The sequence below is a fragment of the Mchenga conophoros genome, linkage group LG20 (assembly GCF_057382185.1).
Source record: "Mchenga conophoros isolate Kocher_MC1m ecotype Shallow Benthic linkage group LG20, M_conophoros_male_GT1.1, whole genome shotgun sequence".
In the NCBI taxonomy this organism is placed as follows: Eukaryota; Metazoa; Chordata; class Actinopteri; order Cichliformes; family Cichlidae; genus Mchenga; species Mchenga conophoros.
Genome location: NC_140545.1, coordinates 5148346 through 5173846, shown reverse-complemented (window position 1 = coordinate 5173846; position 25501 = coordinate 5148346). Strand labels below are relative to the sequence as shown.

Below are 25501 nucleotides of genomic sequence, written 5' to 3'. Positions count from 1 at the left end.
TAGCACTGGAGTCTATTAACAGCTGGGAGGCTCTGTGCTACATTCAAGAACAGCTAAGACAGATGGAGGAACAAGAACAAGTCCAATGGGCACCGAAATAAGCTGTGCCCATTGTTTAGAAGATTTCCTGTTTAAAAAAATAAAAATAAAATAGCAGTTTTGTTTGTGCGTCTTCTTTGCGTGCTCACATTTCAGGCTGTTCCTCTGCACACAGTGTGGTGGCATGCTGCAATACCGAGAACTAAAAAAATCTGTTTTGTTTAAATTGGTTGAATGAATAAAGCAGAGTCCGATTGTGAGGGTACAGGGAACCAAGAGAGACAAAGATCAGTGCTACTCAAGCATAACAGGTGTTTTGTCCGATGCCACAGAGATTTAAGGATCAAATTAATAAATCCAAATTGAGATTTATTGGTTGTATTTTTAAGTTAGACTTCTCTGCTTTGGACACATTAACACTAACAATAGCACATATCCCAATTTTGTTTAAAAATAAGTGGAAATTAAAAAGTGGCATTATGTCTAACTGAAAAGCATAACAGGAAACCTTTTAAGGACTGAATGACTTTATTTCCTGTGACAATTATTTTTGATTTTTGTTAACCGAGTGGAAGAGTGGACTGCAAATTATTCTGGTTATGTGGTTTTATTTCATTTGTCATTATTATAATGACTAGCACAAACGCAGGCCTGTGGGTCTCGTTTGCTTCGCTCAGGCATAAAAACACAGACATGTGTGTAATTTTATCGTGCCATTCTTTTTATGTTCATTATCACGGTGTATATTAAGAAACTTGCTGTTCATAAACACCAAACAAATGATTTTTTATTTTAAATATATTGTTCTACTTCTTTGCAGACTACTTATTAACAGTTTAAGACAAGCTAATCAGCTACAGGCACTATTAGTTACAGTTTGTTGAAAATGTATGCATATCTGTAAACAAGAACACATTCCAGTGATCCCAAAGTGCCACTGTACTAAAAATTGTTTAGCAACATTTATTTAGAAATAACAATGAACACATATACATAATGTAGACATAATGGCACATTTGTTTTGAGATCAGCTACTATACATAATATATATGAAATTTATAATAATCTGAGTCTTAAAAATAAAATAATCCCCAAAAACTATGTAGATGTAGTTGTGCTTTAATCCAATCAGAAAACGTCCAGCAGCAAAAACTTTCCATGCCTGAATATTCTACATATTCTTTTCATACCACACTTCTGTGTTAATTGTTTTTCCAAAACGAAAGGCAACAATTCTTAAATTGTGTGGATTTATCATTCTCTCCTTTCTTCTCACAATCAGGAGTACAACCTATACATTTAACATCAATATTTGATTGATAGCTGCAATCAATCAGGATGTGACTGTGGAAAATACGCAAAGTCGTGGTACTTGTATCTACCAGGAGTAGAAAGGTTGGGCTGGTGTGTCACATGCATGTGTCAAATTGTTGCATTTGACGGGCAGAATGTGGAGAGTTTTATCCTCACCATCTGATATATATCTGATCAGTCAATCACAAAACAGTGCCCTTACACTCTAGCATGACATGCCTACACCTGCACATCTCATAAAGCACATGAACAGGGATTCACACTTAGTAAAAGTCACAAGTCCTGACTGAAATAAATAATACTTATAGTACCCCCCACTTAATATTCAGCCACAGTCACATCCTGAACTTGAAATGGCAAACGCATCCTGCTGCCTCATAAGCAACGTCATCATTCCGTCTTTTTCATCCATGGCAACAGGTATAGGACCAGATTCTGGTTGCCATAACAACTCAAACTGGGCACAGACGTGGAGGATGCAGCACATCTCGTCCTCTTTTCTCTCGTCTCGAGCGTTCGCCGTTATTGCCCTCGCAAACTATTTAGACATTCTTAAAATTCAAGTTTATGGATAATTACAGTCATTTATCAAACACTGATTTCCAGGTTTAAATCCTTTGCACATCTTAACAACCAACATGAGGGCGGCACTGCAGACTTTAGGCCACTTATAATGTCAGGCTCAATAAGGCACTGTTTACCATCCCGCCGTCGGTAAGCACTAAACATCCATTACATTAACAGATGACATGCAAATCTACACATATGAGGTACTCAAAAGGAGTCAAAATTCTCTTAAGACTGAGAAACGTAGACAAACAAAAGCTATTGTGTGGCACATTCATCTGTTTGCTCTTCCGAAATGCTACGGTTTTACATTTTCAGCTCCTAGGAATTTAGGATTGATAGGATGCAAGCCCTCCACAAGCCCTCAGGGTGAACAGCAGTTAACTAACCACATCCTGACATCAACCTCAGCTGGTTGTTGCCAGCAGACATTTTGTGCTACAGTGCTCAATATGGGGTCTATAATCCAACCAGGAAAGAAAAAAACTCCCTCAGTAATTAGGTTGTTAGGAGGTCTCCAAGCACCAGATGGAGACTAAAAGCTAGCCCTTTTCACCTGACGCTAACAGCCAGAGTCTAAAATGGCTGAACAAAATCGACCTCTCTCTCTTCCAGTAACCCTCTAAGGATACGCCGACTGCTAAGTGAAGCTGATCGATGACTATCTGGGATCACAGGAAGGGGGTGAAGACATTAGGGTGAATGCATATGGAAACTTTGAAAGAGAAACAAATGGGTGAAGTTAAAGGAACCCAGAGAATATCTGTGCACAGCTGGAATGACAACACGTGCTTCTTTGAACAAGACAGGAATTTAAATAGCATCCCTGGGGTCTCTGTGTGCATATCCAAGCGCATCTGTGTGATGTTCACTTCTGAATAATATCACTTCTAACATTCAATTCATATTTACTCACAAGAGTACAGACTGCTCTTTTCCACTAAATAAAAATGTTGGTTACACCAGTTGAACCAAAACCATGTGCACTTAACTACTAATTAAATAATCTCATGAAATGTAACTTCACAGGCAAATTACTTTTAGTGATAGAAAATCCATTTGTAATAGCAGCTGAGAGAAACATTTAAAATTCAGCGTACAGCATTAGCGCCCAGCTTCTTACTTATTATTAAATATTGAAGGCCATAGTAATCATTTTTAAATGGATTGCAATTCACCGTCACTGGATGTTTTTATTTCTAGAGATTACATCTAGGTGCCCAAAACAATAATGGAACCTCACCAAAACAAACCCCATGTCAGAAAATAATTTTCTGCTTTGGTAGAGCTCTGGGTCTAGAATGATTTTCTTCTCTGCTAGTTAATATGTAAAATACAAGATGGAAGCAAGTCAATTAAAAATTGTTGTTTCAATAATGGAATTTCTCCCAATAACATAATCTGATAATGTGGATCATGGTGCTGATTAGAAATGCCGCTTAAAACCTAATCTCTGTCTCCCTCTCCCCCTCTGCCATCTAAAAAACAAACAACCCCCCCAAGAAACACCCTGCATTGGTATAAAAAGCCAGAGAGACAGAGAGGGTAAACTAAAACATTACAGCAACAAAGTCTGACAGTGAAACTGCTGCATCCTCTACGTCCACAGCTGGTATGTTTTACACAGATGCAGCCAGCACTGAATTGAGATCAGAGCAGAGGAACTTTATTGATCCCAGAGGGAAACTGAGTTGTTATAGCAACATACAACACACAGTTTAGGGTTTGTTTGTTTTTTTTGCATCATTCCTGGTGAGCTCTGCTGTCGCTTCCTTCCCTGTTCCAGTCCACTTTTCAATCAATCAACATTTGATCGATGCAAAGCATCACACGTTGCTCGACGCGCTGCACAGAAGCATGTTAGCCTTGGCTGAAAACTCGCCTTCACAGGCAAATACATACACAAACGGATGAAATGGCAAATCCACAAATTAAGCATTCAGCTGTGCTCACACTGGAAGAGATTCATTTGTCATACATCACTTTGAAGCTGACGGCTGGTCGCTTGCACACACCCCAAGCTCTGGTTGCCTAGGTGACCCTCTATTGTACTACCAGGTCATATGTCAATTAGCGGTAATCTTCGCTTTCATTGGTAGTTGCTTCAGTTGCTTACCGGGAATTTGAGAAAACTTTTACCTGAGTCCGGCCTACTTCCCATTGCCTGCAGTTATGACACATGAAGAGCAGAGTATCATTCATTTTCTATACAGAAGACTTGAGGGAAAAGGTAAGTATAATCACTTAAAAGATTAAATCTCCATTTAAGGTCACCGTTGTCAAGTGACACTTCAACGTCTGGTTCTTGCAGTATGGATAAGAATCACAGCTGCTTCATGCTACAACACAATTATTCCTTTTGGTAAAAAGTGTGAGGTATTGTATTAGAAATAGAAAATGTTGTGTACACTTATTTCAAACTACAGCCTCCCACCTGTGTCAGTTTGTGGATGAATGGTGAAGCGAAACAGCTGTTGACATGAACCAACGATGTGAGCAGTGCCACAGTAACGCTAATATAGCTGTTCACTCTCAAGTAGCAAGACTCAAGTTTGGATGAGGTACATGCTGAGCTGGCCACAGAAATTCTCTGCGTGTTGCATCCAGTGTATTTAGGAGAGTGTGTTTGATGGCTTGGTTACCAGGGCTGCGGCACAGGTGACAGAGTTGTCGCTGGATGCGGCTTAAAGCTGAGGGCTAAAAGTAGTGTCTGAGCACTGCAGCGCACATTTGCAAACAGCTGAGCTTGTCGCAGCCACAACACAGCACATACAACATCTCCAAAATAGAAACTTACACCTTGATTACCCCCTTTGGATACAGTGACGTTCATGTAAGGTCAGGGTGGGTTGCCAGGTGGCCTTTAATTAAAAAAATATCGACACAGCAAATCAATATGCCTCTGTTAAATACTTCTGCCAGAAAAAAAAAATACGTAACTTTCCAAGCAGCGAGCTGAGTTTTTCTTACAAGGAGACATGACCCTTTAAAACAATCTATATCACGGTCACTGACTCAGACAAACTACAACAAACTTTCTATTCATGAAAGAATCACACATTTTCATTTGATCAGATGAGTGTACTTCAGAGGCACTGCTGGAACTTTAAAGGAAGGCACTAAATGCATCTCAGCTTCTACTAAGAAGTCCGATCACGTCATTCTTCTGCTGGGTGAGAGGAGAGAGGAAAAAAGGCACAGGAAGACACTTGAACAAAGCACTGAATGCAGGGTATTGCATGCAGGGTTTGAGCCTGCAAAACACATTAGGTAATCTGTTATGACAAGGCTCTATGCGCCGAGTCCCCTCTGTGACAATGACCCTTTTCACACTGCCCTATCCCCCCCTCTCTTTTTTTAGGAAAGAAAAAGCATTCAGAAAAATATATACTCTCAGTGTTTTCATTGGAAAGTGACTGAAGTTAGCTTAAAAGCAAATGTAAAACAACAGCGCTCCATTCAAAAGCATGTTTTATTTAACTGATGCTCTAAAAGTCAAGCTTTAAATGCATTCAATACATGCGCCTAGGTTATCTGATGAAATATGGTCTGAGCAGGAAATCAGTGTTTGCATGTAGTGCAAAAAAAAAAAAAAAAAGCCCCTGTTTACTTTCTGTTTCTGAGCTATCACATATAAATCCCACCACCTACCAACTTCAGAGGATTTCTTTAAAGCATTTTGAGTGATAGTAGAGAGAAAAGAGAGGCAGTCTAGTAGGAGTATGCTTTTTTTCCCCTTAATATGCATATATGTATGTGGTAACAGGCTTTCTCTTAATTCCTCGCCCCAATTTAGGATACTGGGTTTCTTGTTAGCATGGTGAGAAATAAGAAATCGCTGAAAATCTTGAATCAATACATTTTTAACAAAAGTTGTTCCAAAAGGAAACAAAAAAGCCCCACATGCGTAACCTGATCATAGGTGGAGTTGCCTGTTTAGCTAGAAAGCAGTGGGAGAAGCGCAGCCCTGGCCGGCCCATGTGCCAGCTGTTCCAGCTCTGACGACTGTCTATTTATACAGCAGCAGATGGCAGTTAGTGCCTAGCATGCCGACAGACTGTCAGTGACAGGAAGGAATGGACAGATTTCAGCCGCCCAACCTTTCCGCTGAACTTGTAGCCAAACCATACATTGCTCTGAGCCCACAGACACTGATAGCTGGCGAGTGCTCCAACTACCTCTTGATATTAGCAGCTTATGTGGACTCACTGAGTCCAGGATAACAGAGACTACAGAGAGGCTTCTAGAAGCCACCAGATAGAGAAAACATGCAAGGCCAGCAGGACTCCATTCAGGAGCTAAACAAACACAGAACTACAACAAAGAGAGAGGGATGCCAGGCAGCCTCACAGGTGATGGCATGCAGGGTTAATGAAATCAATGCTGAAATAAGACTAAATTCTTTCTTTCTTAATTTAAAAAAAAAAAAAGAAAGAAAAAATGGTTTCAATTCTAATTACCTAAACTCTGTATGCCAACCTAAACTCTGGGAACATACTCCAGGATAGGGCTGGGCCATATCATACCGTTCACAGTAATACCGGTATAATGTTGGGCAACGATAAGAAAATGAAATATCGCGATAGAATATGGGTAAAACGCGCATGCTCAGTGCCTTTATTTTCATAGGCACATGGTGGAAAAAGCATGGCGGCGACAGAGAATGAGATGGGCGAAAGCGGATCGTTGACTGAAACAGATGAACCAGAATTGGTTTGTAAAAATGCTGCAACTTCAGTGGTGTGGAACTGGTTTGGCTTTCGTCCATCAGATACACAACAAACCACTATTTTTGGTAGAGCATGCTAGCGGGCCGCCGTTATTACCGTGTTTTTTGGAAAATATGGCACACTTAACATCAATCCTTTGATTTTTCTGAAAATCAAAAGTGCCCCTTATAATCCCGTGTGCCTTATGTATTAATTCTGGTTGTGTTTACTGACCTCGAAATGATTTTATGTACACGGCGCTCGAAAATCTGTCAAATGTTTTAGTACGACTTTGCTGAGCTACGAAGCCGCACCGCTTGATGGATTGTTGGAGCATTACGGCTATCGTAGGCAGGAGCTTCGCGGAGTGATACGTACTGTGCTTCAACATAATATTACCGTATTGTGTGTGTGTATAACCTCTTTTTAAGTTTTGTGGATATTATACATTGTTATGCTCAGGATATGTCGGCCAATTTCCTCTGGAAATGCATTTTGGTTAAACTGTCAGCAAGGAATTTGCATTTGAACTGCTAAATTGTTATATAACTTTAATGCACTTTTTTTTGCACTAATAAAGTTGTGGAGTTGTAAAGTATTTTGTCGATTGTCAATTATATCGACAGTTATATCGTTATCGCAAATTTTCAACTGTATATCGTGATAAATATTTTTGGTCATATCGCCCTGCTCTACTCCAGGACCTTTAATTCAATCAATCAATCTTTATTTATAAAGCACTTTTCATACAGAAAAAAATGCAGCACAAAGTGCTTTACATAGTTAAAAGCAGCCCACCCCACCCTCCAACTCACTCCCCACACTCTCAATACACATATATCCCCCCACCCCCACACACACACACACACATACACACACGCGCACACTTAAAGAGTAAAAATTGGGCTGGGCTCGCATGAGCCAAGTGAGGAAACATAACAGAGAGCCGTCTGCACCGGGAGCCGGTCACAGACCGCAGCCTCCGGGCTGGGCACACAGCCGGAGGGAGGCAAAGGAGCCCCCCAACCAGGCTGAGAGGACCCCAGAGACCCAGCAGCCACGGTCAATAACAGCCCCGGTGCAGAGAGCGCCCTCCGAGGAAACACTGGAGATATGACGCAATACGATGTATACAGGGTAAAATGATAAAATAAATAAGAACAGGATACAATATAAATATAAATATAAATAGAGTAAGAAGATTAAAAAATGAATAAGAATAAAATCAAGAAATATTAGGTAAATCCTAAATTAATAATAGAATAACAGGATAGAATAAATAAGCATAAAAAATAAATAAACGCTAAGTAAAAGCTAAATTAAAAAGGTGGGTCTTGAGCCTGTTCTTAAAAACATGTACGTTCTCTGCGGCCCTGAGCTCCTCCGGCAGGCTGTTCCACAGACGAGGACCATACCACTGAAAAGCTGCCTCTCCGTGAGTATGTGTCCTGACTTTAGGGACAATCAAAAGGCCAGTACCAGAGGACCTCAGGGTCCGCGAGGGTTCGTATGGTAAAAGCAGATCTGAGAGATAAGAAGGCCCAAGACCATTAAGACATTTAAAAACCAATAAAAGAACTTTAAAATCGATCCTGAAACACACGGGGAGCCAGTGCAGCGATTCTAAAACCGGTGTAATGTGGGCCTGCCCTCTGGTCTTCGTCAGCACACGAGCTGCCGAGTTTTGCAAGAGTTGTAAAGTTGAAATATTCTTCTTAGGAAGACCAGAGAGCAGGGCATTACAGTAATCAATACGACTGGTAATAAAAGCATGCATCAGCATCTCCGTGTTGGCCCGAGAGAGAATAGGGCGGACTCTGGCTATATTTTTTAGATGATAAAATCCAATTTTGGTTACATGTTTAACATGTGGGATAAAACCAAGCTCAGAGTCAAAAATAACACCCAGGTTTTTCACTTGTAGCGAAGGACATAGTGAAAATGCCTCTAATTTAGACAAGAGTTTCTCTCTGAGCCTCAGGACCGACAATTAAAACTTCAGTTTTGTCCTGGTTAAGCTGTAAAAAGTTTTCTGCCATCCAAGATCTTATATCCAAGATACAGTTAAAAAGGGCATCCATTGGTCTGGTGTCATCAGGAGACACGGAGATGTACAGCTGCGTGTCATCAGCGTAACTGTGGAAGTTCACTCCATGCCTCCTGATGACACTGCCGAGAGGCAACATATACAAATTAAAAAGTACAGGGCCTAGAACCGACCCTTGAGGCACACCACATGTCATTTTATGGATCTTAGAGGAGCATGTATCCATACTCACCATAAAAGATCTGTCAGAGAGATAGGAAGTGAACCAGTTGTGTACAGCACCAGAGAGGCCCACCATGTGTTTTAGTCTGTTTAAAAGAATAGCGTGGTCTACTGTATCAAAGGCTGCGCTTAGATCCAGTAGCACCAGGACTGAGAGCTTTTGGGCGTCCCAGTTACATCTAAGATCATTTAAAACCTTTAGGAGAGCCGTCTCTGTGCTGTGGTTCACCCTAAATCCAGACTGGAATATCTCCAGGATCTGTCTATCATTGAGAAAATCAGTAATCTGAGTAAAAACAAGTTTTTCTAAGACTTTACTTAAAAATGGTAAGTTGGATACAGGTCTGTAGTTATTAAAATCATTACAATCCAAATTGCTCTTCTTCAGAAGGGGCCTCACCACCGCCGTTTTAAAGGCAGCAGGGAAGACACCCAACTGAAGAGAGCAATTCATCATGTATAAAAGCTCAGCCTCAAAAAATCCATAAAGTGTTTTAAAGAGTGAAGAAGGGATTGGATCTAAAAGACATGTGGTGGGTCTCACTGTGGAGAAAACCTTCTGAAAGTTCTCAGCATTAACCAGGACAAAGCTGTCCAGTGTCTCCTCAGGTACAATCGAGCCCTCAGATGTGTTTACAATCATATCGCGATTAGATAAAATATCAGATCTGATGGCGCTGATCTTTCCCCTGAAGTGGTCTGCAAACTGCTCACAGAGCGAGTCTGTGGGGGTTCTTTGGGAGCTGTTAAAATCAGGGTTAAATAAATGATCTATGGTGGAAAAGAGGACCTTGGGATTATTTTTGTTAATACTGATTATTTTGGCGAAGTATGAATTTCTTGACTTCCTTAATGTATTATTGTACATTTTAAGTTGCTCGGAAAATATTTGATGGTTGATATTATTTTTATTTTTCCTCCATCTCCTTTCTGCTGCCCTGCAATTTCTTTTGAGTTTTTTGACTTCTTCGTTTCTCCAGGGTGATGCATGTTTTACGTTAATCTTTTTGGTGGTGAGTGGAGCAACGGAGTCAAGGCTTTTCTTCAGTTTGCTGTTAAAATAACTAAAAATCAAATCGCAGGGTGCAGGTAAAATCACAGGGGGGCATTTGACTAAAACCCTGGTAAAATTTGCAGCCACTTCAGAGGTTAGATAGCGCCTCCTCACAGTTCGCACCGAGGTCTTCCGCTGAATAAAACCGGTGATGTTAAAAAACACACAGTAGTGGTCAGAGACAGCCAAGTCAACAACAGAGGACACGCTGGTGGACAGCCCATGGGTGATGACCAGGTCCAGAGTGTGTCCTCTGTTGTGAGTCGGCTGCGTGACGTGCTGGGTAAAATCCAAACAGTGAAGAATGTTTAAGAATTCTTTTGTTGCAGGGTCAGAAGGATTATCTATGTGCAGGTTAAAATCACCGGTTAAAATTATCATATTATATTTTGAATGTATGTTTGTTAAAAATTCTGAGAATTCCTTGATAAAAGCAGCGCTGTCTTTAGGTGGTCTATAAATTGTGACAGATAAAACTGGAGGGCTGCTGAAAACAATAGCATGGAATTCAAAAGTGGTAAAATGATCAAATAAAATTTGTTTGGTGGTGAGTGTGTTGTTGGCTAAAGATGCAGTCCCACCACCTCTCTTACCACTTCTAATAGAAAAAGAGAAATTAAAATTTGGTGGGGAGGCCTCAGTGAGAACAACTGGTGCATCCGAGCCCAGCCATGTTTCAGTTAAAAATAAACAGTCAAGTTTATTATCTAAAATTAAATCATTAATAATAAAAGACTTGTTCGACAGAGAGCGTACATTTAAAAGTGCCATACTGATTGAGACTGGTGGATTATTGACAATAGAGTTGAATGGATGTTGATATTTTTGAAGAGGCCGGAGGTTATTAATGTTTTTGGAGTTACTGGATTTATGATAATTCTGTTGCTCTCTGTTTGTGATTATGACGGGTATTGTGTTGACTGTGGGAGAGAAAGGTCCTAGTCCAGAGTTTTGTGTATTACTGTTAAAAGTGGAACAAATATAGGAGCTGGGACCAGGGGAACATCAGTCAGTGGCAGACAGTGGCGATGTGCGGGAGTGCTGTACGCCAAATGCCAAATTGGCGGACAGCAAACGGCGTCCCCAGGCGTTGAGGTGGAGCCCGTCTGCCCCAAAAAGATGCCTCCTCTCCCAGAAGGCATCAAAGTTGTTAATAAAACCCACGCCGTGGGAGATACAGGCAGAGGAAAGCCAGGTGTTAAGGCTGAGCAGCCGGCTGAAACGGCCTATCCCTCTGCCACAGGTGGGGGTGGGCCCAGAGATAAAAGCACTCACCTGCAACTGACCAAGGAGGCTGAAGAGTTCGAGGAAGTCCAACTTCAGCAGCTCAGATTGCTGTTTGGGGATGTCATTGGTGCCGATGTGGATGATGAGCCGGTTAACTTGTGGGTGGGATGCCAGAATGTTGGGAATTCTGTCCACTATGTCAACAACAGTGGCTCCCGGGAACGACAGCGTGAGCGCCCCCCTCATCCGCACGTTCCTGACGATGGAATCCCTGAGGACCAGCGTGGAGAGAGGAGGTGCCACCGAGGGCTGTTGGCCATCTGAGACGCCCGCGCCGCGACACCGGGGGTGTTCAGATGGAGATGCGCCAGCCGGACTGCGTGAGTGACTCCCAGGTAGCCGCGCCGTGGGTCCTCTTCTCCGAGGAGCCGGGGTAAAGCATAGCTCTCCGCGGTGAGTTTGCACCACAGCGTCGGGTTGCCCGCCGCGGCTCCGGGGGCGTAGTGGTGGAGATGGCGCAGACCTCAGCGACACAGCGGGATGGCGAGGGCTAGCGGTCAGAGGAGGAAAGTCCACAGGATCCAGGACATTGAATTTATTCTCCAATACTACCGCACCGGAGGGGTGAGGGTGCGAGAGACGGATCCTCCTGCCCCCTCTGCAGCCACCACGCGTCTCAACCATGGTCCATGGCGCTGGCGCTGGTTGGAGTGGAGTGGAGCTGACCAGAGCCTTGGGTCTGGCCCCTAGCTGAAACCAGGAGTTCTCGTCCTTGGCAGAAGCACCAGCGACGCAAGTTGAGAGCCTGTGTTGACTGTTGGCGGGATCTTGGGACACAGCAGCTGGATGGTGCACTGTGTCGGCTAGCTCAGCGCTAGTAGCGGTGGTTTGAGCTTTGCCAAGGAGGATCGTGTCAAGTTCGCATTCAGCCCCCTGGATTTGGTATAGCGTGGATATCCTTTGTTCCAGCTCGATCACTTTTTGGCTCAGGTTGATGCAGCTTTCACAGCTGGATGTTGAGGTAAGTGGTGCCATTCCAGAATCTCGTACCGGCCAATTTCACAGCTTCAAGAGGCACCGCTTTTCCAAGAATTATATTCTCCTTGGTGCAGGTGCTGCCTCAAAAGGTCAAAGGTCTTTCCCATGACAACCTGTGCCGAGAAGTAGCTCAGCACGTCCAGCTCAGCTTTAAAAGAGTCTGGTATATTCCAATTTAAAAATAGCACTTACTTTTAGAGCACTGAATATTTCCTGCATTAATCTTGGCACAATAAGCCCGTGGAGCTGCACGTGCTCAACTAAAAAAAGAGGAACTGAAAATATTTACAGAGAAAGCAGTTCCTCTAAAGTTTAAATTTTTAGAAAATTTGGTTGCACACTACAGAACAAGATTTTAATGTCAACTCAACTGAGGTGATCAACATTGCGAGTTAGAGCAGTGATTAATTAATAACATTTACACACAGATGATGGTATAAAACATGAAATTACAGCTGAAAAAGTCATAAAAATGACAAGAAGAGCAAAAAAAGGGAGAGAGGGGCTGATTCAACTCCAGTAACCTATGACTTTAACATGAGTGCAGTGCCCTACCGTCAGAAACAATAAATCCTGAAGGAAGGAAAGTTTCTTTGACAAGTATAAATGAATGGATCGGCAGTGCAGCATTACTTGTTTTTATATTTAAATCATGATAGAACAACATCTGAAGTCTGTCTAAAAACAGTGGGGATGCAATGGTTTAAGCAGCCAATATTCAGCTTGTGGAGCCACACAACATGACATTTATTGATGTCAGTAGACAATGTTTATATCAGTTTTGGGGTCACCTCACTTTTAGGGTCGTTGAATCCAGTTCCAGATATCTGCATATTTGAATTTGTGCTTAAAAAGGAGGGGGAGTAAATTAAAAAAAAAATCAAAGACAGAAGGAAAAAGAAAAAATTCAGTGCAGAAATCCTCAGAGCATCTCTTCAGTGCTCAGATTATCATATGGCCCAAAAACAGTGGGAACAACGGTGGAGACCGAGCTGTGCAGACACGGGGAAGACAGCACTGCTCACAACAAGCTCCTATTTTACAGAGCAGTGACCTGGATTTTCTTAACTAGCCTCTACTCTGCAACACAAGTCTTACTTTAAATGTTCCCTGGCTTTCTGTACGCATTGTGACATCATGAACACGGAGCAGGCGCATGGATCGGTGAAAACCTCACATTTCTTTTCCTCTGGTGTACATCTTTCAAAAAACCAAACATTAGGGTTAAGCAGAGATTGATGCATCATGTTAACATTAGATGAGTGAACCTTTCACAGAACAGTTTCTCTGCAGAGAACAAAAGTGATGTGTGAAAGTCTGTGTGCTGCATGCATATGCATCCATGAGTGGGTGTACACTCCAATGATCTTCATTAGCTTCCCAGCAAAGGAATCCAGTACCTGACCTAGTCATGGGTCAGCTGTCCCGCCTGATTAATTAAGGTTTCAAAAATATTACACTGCCAAACCCTCCACTCTGGACGCATGAATAATACACAGGGAGCATGATGCCCACCAACAAGCTACTCGTGCTCAGACTGCAAAGCTCCCTGGGCTGCCTCTGAATTCAGCCCCAGACTGTGGGAGGAAACCAAACAACACAGTCTGGAAAGAGAGCCGTGTCGGTGAGGGCAAAAAACTTAAAAACACATTCACTTTCTTGAATGTGGGAAAGTCTGACCATTTCAGTCAACTTAAGCACCGAACCAAAGAGCAGGGAAGAGGAGCAAGCCAAGAACTGACGGAACATGATAACAAACATGCCATTATCTTGGCTTTTTTTTTTTTTGCTGCCAGTCAGAGATGAATGGTGTTGGATGCAGGCTGTTGGGAACGCAAAGACATTTAAAGAAATACCTGCTGGTTATGTGGTGTGCAGGTAATCAAATGAAAGCACAAAAGCATCATCCTATACTCTGAACCCTGCATGTGCTGATTATCCTGTGCAGACGTTTAATGTTTGCATTCTTCTTAGCCATCATGCAATAACATGAGGGAGACAAGCAGAGTGATAAAGAAACATTTTCAGTGCTAAGAAAAACAAGGAGAGTTAGAAACAACTGAACCAGCCTAAATACAGAGATCTCTCAATTTCTACTAATTTCTGTTCGCATTTTGTATTTTAAATAATGAAGTGAAAATGCAAACACAGGCTTCCAATTATGACTAACGGATGTAAAAAAAAAATAATGGCACTGTCTCCCTTCACTGGTAGCTAAGCTACAAACATGCACGGTCAGCCTCAATCATAATTATGACCAAAACCTCACGATGTATTGCTATGTGATGCTGCCTCACGCTGTCCTACACGTGAAGTGTGCTCATGCACGACTTTCACTGTCTCTCTGCTGCGGCTGCGTTTGCACACCCCCTCCCCCCCCACCAGTCAGCTCCTCTAATATCCCACTTTTTTCTGCAAAAGGCTCACTCAGATTTTCTGATCTCTGTCGCAGGCTGAAAAGCTAAAAACAATGAGGTAGATAGAATTTAACCAATGGGATGCATGGAAAAAAACGTAACCATAAGATGAGTATGGCAAATTTCTAGCTAGTGTGCTATGTGAGAAAAATAAACCTCGTGAGATCAGGAGGTATGCTGCTTTTCCAGATGTACTGCTTTATGGCACTGGTAATACCTACGCTTAAAGACATCTGGAGCTGATCCTCAAGCCCTCAAGTTACAACCGAGGATCACGTCATCCAACTATGACATTTGCTGCAAGTGTTTGCAAAAAAGAGGTTTGTGGTGTCTTTGTTTTCATGTAGCAATTAAAACACAAAGATATGACAAAACAGAAAAACAAAAAGCAAATAAATAATCAACAATGGAAATGGAAAGCAACTGGCCTGATCTGTGTCAACATGGAGAATGGTTGGGTGATCTCAGTGAGAGCCTCTCTGCCTTCTAAAGCAGACATCTGTTATACTCTGGGTTAATAATTGTTTAGGCTTAGAGAAATCTCCCCGAGAGCCAAAGAAGACCATTTTAAAAATCCAGTTATTGAACTAAAATTCTGGAGAGAAAAGTAAAATCTGCCATGGCTTAATCTTTAACCATGATGACGAGTAGCTAACTCTACCCAGATCTCAGGCTGCGTTAGCTCAATAGATGGAGTGCATCAATTAATGAGGTGTTTCTATCCATCTGCTAGGACGCTGATATATAACAGCAGATGTCTCTTCTCTGTTTGGCTGTAGCTTCTGTTAATGACAGTCCACGGCTTATAATACACAGTACATTACAGCCCTGCATGTTATTAAGATATTTCATTAGTCTAGCTCGACCACAGCAAGCGTCGCTGCGTCCACAGTTTTTCTAAGTCTGAGAAATTACTGCTCAGACTCCTTCCATAGTTTCTGTACCAAGAAATCCCACAATGCCTTGTGTCACTCACTTCAGTTGACATCAGGATCCCATTTTCCACAGACTATGGCCCAAACAACATGCTAAACATGAAAAACTGTTTGCAGTTTGAGCAAATGAGTGTGCATAATTATGTAGATTACTGAGTAAGTAAATTGATGTTGACTAAAGTAAAATGTTTAAAAGGAGGAACACTGGAAACAAAATAAAACCTAGCTGCCAAAAAGCAAACAAAAACTGAAGTGAAAACCACAAGAAACTTGGTCAGCTACAAAGCTGTAACCACTTTGAGTTTAACACTTTCCCTTCTGACCTCAGCCACATCTAGAATATGGCAGCTTCACCCTCATGTGCAATGCACTGTTGTGGGTTCTTATTCATTTCTTATTAACGAAACATAATTCAGTGTTAATGGGTAAGGCCATCGGGGCTCTGTGCAATGCTTTGTTTCTCATCTTAAATAAGAATGGTGCCATTTGCCAAACATGTGACACATGAAGAGAAGCTTATCAAAAGAATCTGAGAATCAGAGACGATTCCAGTACCTGAGAATGTCTGATTAAAACCTATGGTTAGTATTGTTGTAACTAGGTCAGCATTCAGCAGCCTACATGCTATTACAAAGTGACCGTGTCTATTCAAACGTCCCAAACATATGTCCACCAGTCGGTTTCAATAACTGCCAGAACATCAGCATTTAACAACAATTTGCAAAGCTGACCCCAAACAGAGCGTCATGAAGAACCACAAGGCAAAATATTATAACAAAATATTATAAAAGGCATATGGTGGGTTTCCCTCATATGCATTTTTAAAAAAGCAAAGAATACAGAAAAAGAGAAGCTTTTATTCATTCACTGCAGATGTTTTAGTATTGCTATTGCTTTGACTACTACAGAAGACAACCACAGAACATATGACAGTGGTTTCATGAGGCACAGCTCATCAGACCCTTACAGGGTTTCTATTTCCTGTTTATAACTTTGGCATGTACCTTGGTCTAGGGTTTATGGCTTGGTACATTTCATATGTCAAAGAAGCTTCAAGCAAGATGGTGAATCCTGAATGCCTGAATGGATCCATCAGAGTCAGTGTGCATATGATAGAAAGTGCTTAAAAGGCACAGAATAAAGCGCTGCATGAGTGGTTATCTGAATGGGTACATGTAGGGCTGGGCGATATATCAAAAATTTATCGTTACCGAAATTTATGACTCTCATCGACGTCATTTTGCCCATGTCGGTAAATTCGGTATTTAAAAAAAAAAGAGAAAAAGGCATGTGCAGGTTGGCGATGTTCATGTCCCCTTAAGACGCTGTGCTACGTTACAGACTTGACGGGGTGGAGTCACGTGACTACTACCTGTTGGGCAGACACTGTGCGATTTTTTTCAGTCGCGCGATTCAGCTCCTGCTCAAACTGTACGATTGACTCGCAGGGGTTAGAAGTTCATAGGTCACGATGCAGGGTCTCACACTATACGCCCCGATGCTCTGATGCGACCTGAGTGCTCACACTGTGCGTACATAAAACGAAGGTTATAACAGAAATTCTGTCGCTCGCTCTCCCTCTCTGTCTTTCACTCACACAGACACGCACACCACCACCATCAACTTTGCTAAATTGCTAATGAAAAACATTGATCAGGCAGCTGTGATTGAGCAGCAGTGTAGATCCAACTATTTTCACGGATGTTGTGGTCGTGATCATTTTGTGAGGCCACATCGAAAAGGCTCGGATGAGCTTTCCAAAGTTCTACAAGTTCCCTCCATCGCTTGTGTCCAGATCACACGCTGCACTGCCGTGCTACGCCGTCTTTTTCGCTGACATTTGTGTTTGCGCGTGCGCAGTGTGACAAACTGCGGTGACACCCTCACGACGGTGAGGGTGTGAATAGCCAATGTGAAACATATTTATTATTAAACTATTTTGTTTACAAGGGATACACATTTTTTAGAGAGCATGGTTACATATTGTATCCTACACTTTTTATTTTGTTCAGTTAATAAATCTTAACCACTAAAAGTACTTACTACTATTGTCTTCATTTATTTTCAGTGACATTTTACAGTCCTTTAAAGTGGTAATAATATAATTGCAATGAATAGGTCTAGGGGGAATAATATTATCAAAATAACTGGAGGAACGATGCTGCCTGCCACAGCCCCATCAAATGAAAAAAAAAAAAAAAAGTTAGTTTTTTTGGCACTTGGGGTGGTTATCGTCCATTTATCGTTATCGAGGTTAACTGCTCAATTTATCGTGATATTGATTTTAGGCCATATCGCCCAGCCCTAGGTACATGTTGCTTTTTGTTAAAAAAAAAAAAAAAAGTACTTGGAATACTCTGTCTAGAAAGATGTTATACAAGTATTAGTACGATTATTTACACACACTAGCTAGGCAGATAGTGTGCACTTAGCAATAATGCTCCATGAAAAGTCGGTGTCTTGCTTACAAATTTAAATATGTTTATGGACAGGTAAGGGTGAGCAGAGCAGGGATGGGTACCGGTTCTGACATAAACGGTAGTAACCAGACCGAAAAGCAGCGCACATTTCGGTGCTTTATTTCGGTGCTTTTTTTTCCTGAGATGTCATACACGTTATCTTCTAGCCAATCATTTTACGTTTCCAAGGATAGTAGGCGGGCCCAGGTACGTAGGTTCTTTTAGAGCAGAGCAACAGATTAAAAATGCCCAAGGCGAGGCGGTCAAAGTCTGCCTGTACTTCACAGCAAAAGATGCAAACTCAGCAGCAACAAGTGCTTTAAGGTGATACTGTGCAAAGGAGGTAACACCTCGAATCTGACGACGTATAGCATTTTGTTAAAAGCTGAGAAATGCGCCGTATTTTATAGCTTGCTGCGAGACCTCCCACCGTGCACATCTACTGCGGGTGTGGTGCCTGTTATCGGACCCGGAGTTAGCAACATCCCCCAAAAACCCGAAGAGTAGAGTCCTGGCCCCTAGCCCTGCCAGTGTAGCAGAAATGATGACGGATGATGATGCAGCAGCAGCCGTTCTTCTCTGCGTGAGTAGCTTAATGTTGTTTGTGTGTAATTTACGTTGAGTACGCTAACCGCGTTATTACATTAATGCATGTAAGGTGAACTAGCAAACACCGTCGTAGTTACATGCGGCTGTCCTCTTGTTTGATGGCAGATACTCCCGTCACCCTGGCCAAAAAGGCTAAAATGACCAAAGAAAAAGTGGAAAAATGTTAAACATGAGAGGTTTTGGGACAAAGTTTGTGGTTTTTTTCCATTGTTTAAGCACTGCTTCCAGCCAAGAGTGATACCATAAATCCCCTATAGCTGCAGAAAAGGCTAACATTGTTATCTTTTTACAAAAAAAAAAAAACAAAAAAAAAAAAACAGCTGAACATGAGAGGTTTTTGGACCAATTTTGTGTTCTCCATTCTTTAAGCACCGGTTCGAGAACCGGTTCGAGCACCGTTTAAGCACCGGCACCATTTCAAAAGTACCGGTTTGGTACTGATATCGGATAAAACCTAAACGATACCCATCCCAAGAACAGAGCGCTTGTACGCTGTTCAAAAATACCAGGTGCAATGTTAAATGTGAGTTAAGACGTAACAATAACAATATTAGCACACAGTCTCCCCAGCTTCAACAGCTAGTTTAACACGCTCGTCGATACACTAACTGTGTGACTTTCTGTAAGACACCTGCTACCAGTAGTTCAGCTAAAAACTGGATGAGCTGCATGACATGCATTTGTGCCTCTCAGCTGACAGTCCCGTGACACAGTAAACACAGGCTGCCTGTCCTTCCTCCTTATTAGGAGGTCATGTTTGAATGTAAAAGTTTGCTCTGTACATTTGTGAATGTTTGGCTCTAGAACTATCTGAGTGATGAGGAATGTAACACCCTAGAGCGGGTGCATGTCGGTATGTATACACCTGCAAGGGTCACAAGGATTACGGCTTCTGGGCGTGGTGATCTGAGGCAAGCCAAAGGATTACTGGTCTTAATCGGGTCAATCAGCCCTGTCTGCACAGGGTTCAGCGAAAGTATGACTGCCCCACATCCAAACCCACCTTCCTTGCTGCATGTCCCACCAATAACTGCATTTCATTGACGTGAAAATGGTTCATTGTTATTTCTGCTGTGATGAGAGCCTCCTCTTATGTGTAACTGTCACTGGAGCTGAGCTCGTTCTTCCCTGCAGGGTAAGGTCAGCATCCACTTACCTCATAGTGAGAGCACACTTGGGTGAATTGTATCTGAAAGGTGAAGGTTTAATTGATGTGGTGACCTTCTGTTTGTGCTTTCAATTGGTCATTTTGTTTACTCTTAGCTTAAGTGATAATATCGTCTAACATCCCGTTCTTGAAAATGTGGCTAGTGTAGACTACTGATAAAGCATTAGAAACACTATTTTGAACACCAGACAGCGACTAGACTAGACTGCAGGTTTGCAATCAGTTGACAAAATGCTTCATCATAACATCTCTGTGTGCTTTGTAAGCTCTATTGATCATCTCTGGCTATACATCGTGAGTGGCTCCTCCCTGGCTCAAGGGGCACATAACACATGAGTTGCATAACAAGATGGAAACTGAAGTGAAGAACACATCAGGCCCCAGATTAAGGCGGAGTTTGGGTGTACTGGAGTTATTCAACATTTGGAGTAGAGATGGCACGATACCACTTTTTTATGTCCGATACCGATACCGATATCATAAATTTGGATAACTGCCGATACCGATATGAATCCGATATAGTGTTTTTTAATAAACAAAACTGTTTTTTAAATATCTTGCTGCATTTTGTATAAGTTCATACTCAAGTTTAAAACAACAACTACACTAAAGCTATTCTGTTATACCTGTATGCAAAAAAAAAATTTCATAGTACAGCAATACTGATCAATCTAATAAACTTAAACCTACACCATCCTCCCTATTCTGGTATTTTAAAGAGTACTTAGCATAAATATTAAGCAACCTAACTAATAGGGTTCCAACTCCCAGCAACAACAAAAATAAATAAATAAAAAATAGGGAACCACCCCTCACGCTCCACCTCATGATGCTTAATCGACGTAATCAACCTTAATTTGATGCAGTGTGAAAAAAAATGCACAGAAATCAATTATTTTTCAAGAAATATTAAATAGATTCAACATCTTTCTTCAACAAAATTGCAGACTGCACAGATGGTACCTTCCCAAAGGAAAAAGTACTATAGCTTACTAGGGTATATATATTAGACTTAATAGTTACTATATACAGTAATTGACTTCTATTCATTTTACATCAAATTAAAACTTTGGGTGTAAGATAATTATTTATTAAAAGCTAGACATTTTAAATGAGAATAAGAAAGAAAAGTATGTCTTTGTGCCCCCTTTTCCCTGTTCATGCCCTATCAGCCCCCCTGGCTAAACTTTGCTAGATCCGCCCCTGCACAGTTACCAGCCATCAGCTACGTAGAAAAAGATCCTCGAGTAGAAAGTAATATTAAATAAATTCTAACAACAGCTGATCAAGCTTAAACGTGCTGCTGTTGTTCAGCCGCTGGTTTCCTCTTTCTGGTGCAAAGTGGGCCAAAAGCAAACTAGAGACACGGACTCGCGACAGAAAAGCCGATCAGCTGATCATTAAGCAGTTTCATGATTGAAGTAGCAGCAAGAAGAGGCAGTCGCTCCATATATCGCTTGTTAAGCTTAATGCAGGAATGCTTTACAAACATTCAGAGATGGACTTACACACTTGCTTTACTTCTCTTGGGATAACTTTGTCGGAGATGAAATGCTGGGTTGCTAGCAAAGCTCCAAATGCTATCCAGACCACTGACAGGTCGGCATGCCACAGCCGCTCTATCACGTGATGCATACTGCTCCGACGTGCTAACGTTCTGAGGTGAGTTACGGTGTGTTGCAAGTTTTGTGAGGTGCTTTCGTGATATTTAATGGATCGGATTACATTTTTTATTTTTCTCCGATATCCGATCCAGTAATTTAGGTCAGTATCGGACCGATACCGATACGTAATATCGGATCGGTCCATCTCTAATTTGGAGTACCAACACAAAATTAGCGGGCCATCGCGTCACTGTTTTATAATTACATTAGCTCTGGTATGTCTGAGAGCGTCTCCTGAATGAGGCCTTTGCTTTGTTTCTGTCTCCCTGCAGAGGCCTTGGACACATTTCCTGCACACTGGATAATCAATTTGCTGCTCCTTTGCTCTCATCCTATCCTTGACAACCCTCTCTGCATGGTGAAAAGGGGAAAGAGCGAGAAAGAGACCGAGTTCTTGCCCCCTACCGCCATCTTTCTCTGTACTGTTGACACATGCACACAGGCGGGCACATATGCCCTTGAGCCAGTCACAACAATAAGGGGAGTGTCATGGCATAACACACACATCTGCCAAACACATACAAGCTGACCACGCAACATCCCATTTCCATCAGGCAGCCTTCAGCCCAATTTAAATGCAAGCAAAGACCAGTGAAAACATTAGAAGTACACCCATACTGCGCGCACACACTGACTGGCTAGTGCTACATCACAGCTTATCCTACACAGGAAAAAACATAACATACTGACCAGAGATTTTTTTTAAGGGAATTTCCAGTAGCATGGATTTTAGAAGTTTCTCTAGATGCTGTTGTTTCACCACGTCAGACACCAACTGTTTCGTAGCCACCTTCCACGCCTTCTGGAAAGGCTACGTTGTTGGGTTTTTGATACCCAAAGCTGTTTGGGTGTCAAACAACTTGGGTAAACTTGGGATGAGTCATGTTTAGATCTTTGTTTTTCAATGATGCAAAATTTGACATTTACACAGATGGATGCTGAACATATCACTTAGAAAGAAAACACTAGGATGACAAATAAAAACTCCTTGGTAAATGTAACACTCATGTGACTAATTGTATCTATTTATCTTGTTAAAAACATACCATAAAAATCTTGATTATTAAAATACTGTTCAAATGGCAATGCTGTGTCTATTTCATTTTGTTAGAGTAAAAATGCACAATGGCTTTTAGAAAGTCTGGGGGAATACAACGACCACAACAAAAAAAGTCTCAGTATGATCCTGTGCGTGTCTGAGCCATCAGGTAAGATTCGGCCTCTCGGCATCCAAATAAGACAGCTCATTCTCAGCATACCATCTGCAATGAAGTCCTGACGAAGGGAGAGTATGGCCGCCTGCCAGCCTCCCTTTCTGCTCTGCAATCTGCCCATGTGAAAGGAGGCAGAGTAGGCAGTACCGCAGCCTACTCCTCTCCCTCGCTCGCTCACACACACACACTCACTGACTAACCCCCCTACAAAACGCTGCATATTCCACTGCAGCTCTGCTACAAACCACGAGTCACCCTCCAGCTCCTTCGGGTGACATTGGCATAATGAAAACCCAAGGATATAGAGTAAAACTACTAGGGATTTGACACAAAGCTTCTTTTTGGTAGAGTGTGAGAGATAAAGGACAAGTGAGCCATAACTGGTAGGGACACTTGATCTTATGGAAGATTCATATAAGCTTAGTCTAATGAGGGTGATATAAGACTGACAGACAAAACTCGAGAGCCTGCTGGTAGAGCATGTTTCTGTTTCCACATGCTGTCTCGTTACTGCGGGTTAATAAATGCTTCCACGCTAACGTCGTGGAGCTTGTGCTCAGCTGGAATGAAGCACACACGACAGAGTCATGAGTAAGGAGGCAGCTAGTGCTTCACAGTAACGGATGACTCACAAGTAAGCAGGTTGAATCACATGACTGCAAACCACGTTCAGGTTTTCTCTTCTTGCTCTGCTATTGCTTATCATATAACACTGTCGACAAGCATGCTTTACAGTAAATAAGGGCACTATCACATAATAAATCTTAGATGGTCTTAACATCCTTCCCTATGCCTCAATCACGGATTAGTGCAACATGAGAAAAGTTATAAATATGTATATTTTTACTTAACCTGTCAGACTTTGAATAGAATAGAATAATCCTTTAATTGTCCCACAAGCGGAAATCTGGTTGTAACAGCAGCCAGAACGACACATATACACATTAGATCTCTATCTCAATCACTGTGGTTCAAATAGGGATGCAAATCTTGTAAATAATTAACTGCCAATCGTGTTTTATATGCATCCAACAACCTGTTCACAAATTGTTTGTGTACACTCAAGAGATAAGGCAACCATAAACTATAAAGCAGCACACACATCCATTAAAGAAAAACAGTGGCCGTGTGATAAACCCTAGCTGAACTGGGGGTGCTGGCAGGCCACGCTGTGGGACGAACCCTGGGTCTCCCAGCGTGAACCAACTAAGCGTTTCTCACACAGAATCTCCTCTGGCATGCACACCCCTCCAGAGGAGGAGGAATTTCACTCTGTAAGCCTTTTATTCTCTTTCAGGCTGCTCGTCCCCAACCGTCCACTATTCAGTTTGCTCATTCTACTGTTCTCTGCTAAGACGCCTAAAGGAAGAACATGCAGGAGCATGCATGGTACACCGAAGTGTTCCTGCAGACTGGACCTGCATAAAATCAAGATGCTTTTTTTCCCTCCAGTTTGCGTTGGTGGTCTTGCATGCGTGCCAGTAGGCCACTTACTTGTAGTGTTGCCTTGCATCTGAATGATACATTTTGACTCCTTGCTGATCTCCCTCGAGTTGAAGGGTCGAACTCGAACAGCGACTTTCACAGAAGCCCCAGACATGTTTGCAGTTTAAGTCAGTCTCCCTGTAAGATCCCTTGTGTGTATCCCTCCTAAAGGAAACAGAAAAACAAGTGTGCATCTCATCAGTTAAAACAATAAGTGATGCAGGTAAGCCAGACAATGTTTGCTTCCTTCTTTAAAAATAAAACAAAAGTGCTATAGTGAAAAGGAGCAGAGCCTGTTTTCACTAAATGTAAATCAAACACAATGAAAGTCCACCCCCTCCCAATTTTCAGTCATAACAGCCTACAACAAATATGGCCGACCAAACCCGATGAAGCCTTTAATATTTTGTAAACAGCAGCCGATCATACATTTAGCAAATCAAACAGAGGATGTAAGCCTTTATATTTATATCATAAACCCACCGTTTACGTGAAATGCGCTTTAGCCGAAAACAAAATACGAAGATCACAAATCACGATTGTTGCATGGATAAAATAACGTGGCGTTAAAATACCACACAACTTTCCATCGTTTTTACAGTCCGCACCCGGTGACTACACAGCCTAAATATCCTATGTTTTTCCATGTACTTGCAGTCAGCCATACTTGCCGAAGCATACGCCCATGAAATCCTATCTCCCCTATTTGGCGAGAGCTACAGCGGGACAGCTAACCGAGGGCCTGTCTGTTGCATCTGACACTGTTCGTTTTGTGCAGACGAAGAGCTTAAATTTCCCCCTTTTAAAAAAATCACATTCGCTGATATTAGGAAGTAGGCTAATCCTCCGCCGCTGCATGTTGGGGAATAGTGCAAGGGAGGAGTTGCATGCTTATTTTAGCAGCCCAGACTGGATACATTGTTCACATTTACCCTATCCGGCAGGGTTAAAGGCGTTTTGACGTTAAATCCTACCAGAGGCGAAGCTTTCAACAGTAGCAATTATATTTTCTATTTTAAGCTAGCTTTAACCCGTTAAATGTTATTGGCTCCGACTTCAATATTTACGACCTACAGTCTAACGGAAACAGCTATCCAACTATAATCAAGTAAACCTATAAACAAATTATTCTATATACTGTAACAATTAAGTACATATATATGTTTAATTCTTTTGTGTTATCGCAACCATGGCCACGTAGAGGTCCACTGACCACCGGACATGTATTAGTTGACACAGACAACTGCTCCCTATCCATCGTTGAAACTAAACTGTAATAACAACCCAGTGCACAACAGTCCCCCAAAATATAAATATATTATTTTTAAAAATA

General features: G+C 41.9%; 1 protein-coding gene across 27 annotated transcripts in view; it reads right to left on the bottom strand.

The window, feature by feature from the left end:
- kif1b (kinesin family member 1B) overlaps positions 1–25501 on the bottom strand; it is a 67689-nt gene that overhangs the window by 41886 nt on the left and 302 nt on the right. For all 27 annotated transcript variants that reach the window (XM_085260517.1, XM_085260514.1, XM_085260518.1 and 24 more), the window contains exon 2: positions 24178–24333. In XM_085260517.1, the coding sequence (XP_085116643.1) occupies positions 24178–24283 (106 nt within the window). In that variant the 5' untranslated portion in view covers positions 24284–24333. The remainder of the gene's footprint in view (positions 1–24177; positions 24334–25501) is intronic.